A 3,128-nucleotide genomic window follows, 5' to 3' on the forward strand; every position below is an offset into this window, starting at 1 on the left:
CCCAAAACGGTAATCCTGACGTGCCCTTTCCTTTGTATATCGTTCTAAAATTGTTCCATCTCAGCTTTCTGACTGATCGTACTTGTAGCAGTTCGTGATGATGATGGTAAAGAAGCTTGGAGTGATCTGTAAAAATAAAAGTTAATTTTAAGCTACTTTTTCCACCTCTTCTTGAACTGATTCACATTTTTAATACCTCAAAATTTCAAGTGTCATAATTTCATAATTGTTTGTTGTGGCTTTACGGATTCATATATGTACAACTAAATAAATGAAAAGACATACAATGAAGTTATTTCGAACAATCATTAAGTATACCTTAACATGAATAAAAACGAAATCAATTAATAATTATACGAACATAACCTATTAGCAATTTTGAATTAAATTGAAAAATAAAACATCTGCTATAAGTTATCTTCCACATAAAATTTTAATTTTAATTTTTTTTAACAAGTAGGAAAAAAAAGAACAAAAAAAGAACTAACGCAATTTTGTCATTCAATCGTTGTATGTTTTGTTTCAATTGGTTTGCTTTTCCTTCATCAAGAGTAATTTCCGCCTTCAGCTGTCGTATACGTACTGCTGCACGTGTTAAAACAACGGCATTTGTTGGTTTTGTACCACAGCCATATAAATTTGGTAAAGAATTTAACAATTGTTCAAACCCATCTTTCAGTGCACAACGTCTAAAATCGGATAAGTCTTATATAGTTCGCATTTTTGGAAATGGCAATTCAAAATAATAAGCATAAACTCTTAATAAACAATTTACAGTTGATACTATCGAAGCGAATTTTAAATTTCAGCGATTTTAATGTAACAGTTACGAGGACAGCGTATGAACTAATTCCCAACTAAAATAGGGAAATCATTCAAATATTGGAAAATTTACGATCAACAATTGCCATTATGAAATTACTTTAATTCAAGCGCTTATCTTTTATTACACGCTTATGAAATAAAAATTCAACCTATTTTGTTCAGCATTTAAATGCAGAATACGTTTCCTTTCCACCGGTTCTATCGTACTATCTGCTGCCACGCTCCTACAGCCACGCCTTAACAAAGAACTTTTAGTATGCATTTATTTGAAAGTTTAAAAGACTTTCTAAACAAAATTGAAACTTAAATGTTCTATTGTGAAGTAATAGCTCATTTTTCAGTGATATCAGTTTCAGCTACTCCCTTTCATACTATATTCGTTCAATTTGTTGCATTACTTACGTACATAAGTTGATATTCTTGCCTAATTCCTTATGCAAACATACATGTACATGCACAAACAAATATTTTCCTACACGAATATAGTTTTTCTTCTCTGTCTAAGTTATAGACCCTGAACTTAACAGTCATAATATCCTCTGTTTTGGAATAATTTAATTTTGGAGTCATCAACTGAATTCTAAACTTTTTAGTATCTCATATGGTTCCCATTTTTTATGCTCGCTCGCTAATAACTTATTTTTCCTTACAGATCAATTCTTTCAAAATAAAAGCCTCAGGAAAGCACTACGCTAAAGCCTGGGACTCCACCACTAATTTAATTTTAATTAGTAGTTGTTAATCAGTAAAAAGGTATATCATACTTCTGAAAACGATAGATCCGCTCATCCTTCTCATTCTCCTGTTTAATTGGTGTTGCATTTGCTGGAAGAAGAGTACTTCGTTCGCCTGATGGTGCTGCAGTCACCTTTGGCATTATTTGATTGTTTTCTTGAGGATAAACGGGTTGTGGTACCAGAACTGAATTTAAGCCAGCCGTATTTGTAGTCGGTGATAATTGCTGAAAATCAATTACATTATTTAAGTTGGGAAATATAAATTCCTCAACTTTACTCAATTAGCAGCTAATTTTTGGTGTTCATTTTTCGAAAAAATAAGAATTTAAAATCATGGCAAAAATCTGCAAAATTAGAAAGTTGGAAGGAGAAAAGGAAAGCTATAAATTTTTCCTGGAGAAGTTTATTTTGTGTCCAAATCCCACAATGAAAAAATGGAATATTTCTAAAAAAAACTAACCTTCCAAACTCCGTGTTCCGTCGAGTCGGTAACAATTCCATGCGAAGATAAAGAGCTTGGCCCGGCAACATTCCATTTTTCGGTTTGAAGTTTCAAACTGTGAGTTGAAGTAGGAAAAACCTTAGAAGAATCTTTACTTGAAGTATTGATGAGATGGGTTTCAACAGTCGGTAATGAAGAAACGGTGGCCGGACTGTTGACCGATAAAGATGATACCTCGGCGGTACTCGAGGTAGTTAAATTATGCACAACAGATGGGGTTGAAGGACTGTTCAGCAGGGATGGAGTAGGAGTGGATGGGAAGCTCATCCACCATGTCCTATTCGGTAGAACTGATGAAGGGAATTGCATAGTGGTTGTGAGGAACTGCGGTACATAATCCAAACTGGATGAATCAGTCGCATAAGGCACTGTAGCAATCAAAGGTGTATGCTCATATGCTGCCTATAAAACATAAACATTAAATTTGAAACTAAATAAGAAAATAATAACATCTATATTCTTGTCCTTCTTTTCTTCACATTCTGACTGAGCTATTTTGAGGTGAAACCAATGAAATTCACAAATAATAACAATTCGACGTCTACTTTTATTAACGCTCGTCGATTCTTATCTGGTAGGACAGTACCTGCGAATATGTTGGTGCAGAAGAATTAGCAAGAAGAATTTGCGGCGATATAGTGGATGACTGTCGTGTTGGTTGCTGCGTTGGATTTGTAAAGTTATTGAAAGTTGTCTCATATTCTTTCGGTGCACAAGGTGAAGTCGCTGAAACATTTGAGGCGCTATAATTTCCAATTTCATCCAGCAATTGTTCGGGTGGATCTGCAAAAAACTTTAGAAATTTTGTAAAAATGGAAATTTTTGAAAACTGAAAAACGCTGAGATTACGTTCTGATGATCATCTTGGAATGTTTGTTGAAATTAACAAAGTACAGTCTACTCAAAAATGCTTCTTATCGTTTGATTCAAATATTGCATATTTTTGATAATTCACTACAAATAAAATTTATAACAAATAAACTTCTTCATATAATAAATCCAATAATGCTACATAATCACTTCCATGGTGACGAATGCTACATAATCACTTCCATGGTGACGAA

General features: G+C 33.5%; 1 protein-coding gene across 2 annotated transcripts in view; it reads right to left on the reverse strand.

Moving 5' to 3' along the window:
* Positions 1-44: 44 nt before the first annotated feature.
* LOAG_18861 overlaps positions 45-3,128 on the reverse strand; it is a gene marked incomplete at its 3' end in the record, with an annotated part of 9,236 nt that continues 6,152 nt past the window's right edge. For both annotated transcript variants that reach the window (XM_020451522.1, XM_020451523.1), the window contains 5 exons: positions 2,023-2,466; positions 1,590-1,786; positions 975-1,061; positions 489-689; positions 45-126 (listed from right to left, as the gene is read on the reverse strand). In XM_020451522.1, the coding sequence (XP_020304685.1) occupies positions 45-126; positions 489-689; positions 975-1,061; positions 1,590-1,786; positions 2,023-2,466 (1,011 nt within the window). The remainder of the gene's footprint in view (positions 127-488; positions 690-974; positions 1,062-1,589; positions 1,787-2,022; positions 2,467-3,128) is intronic.

Source organism: Loa loa (genome assembly GCF_000183805.2).
Source record: "Loa loa unplaced genomic scaffold supercont3.591, whole genome shotgun sequence".
In the NCBI taxonomy this organism is placed as follows: domain Eukaryota; kingdom Metazoa; phylum Nematoda; class Chromadorea; order Rhabditida; family Onchocercidae; genus Loa; species Loa loa.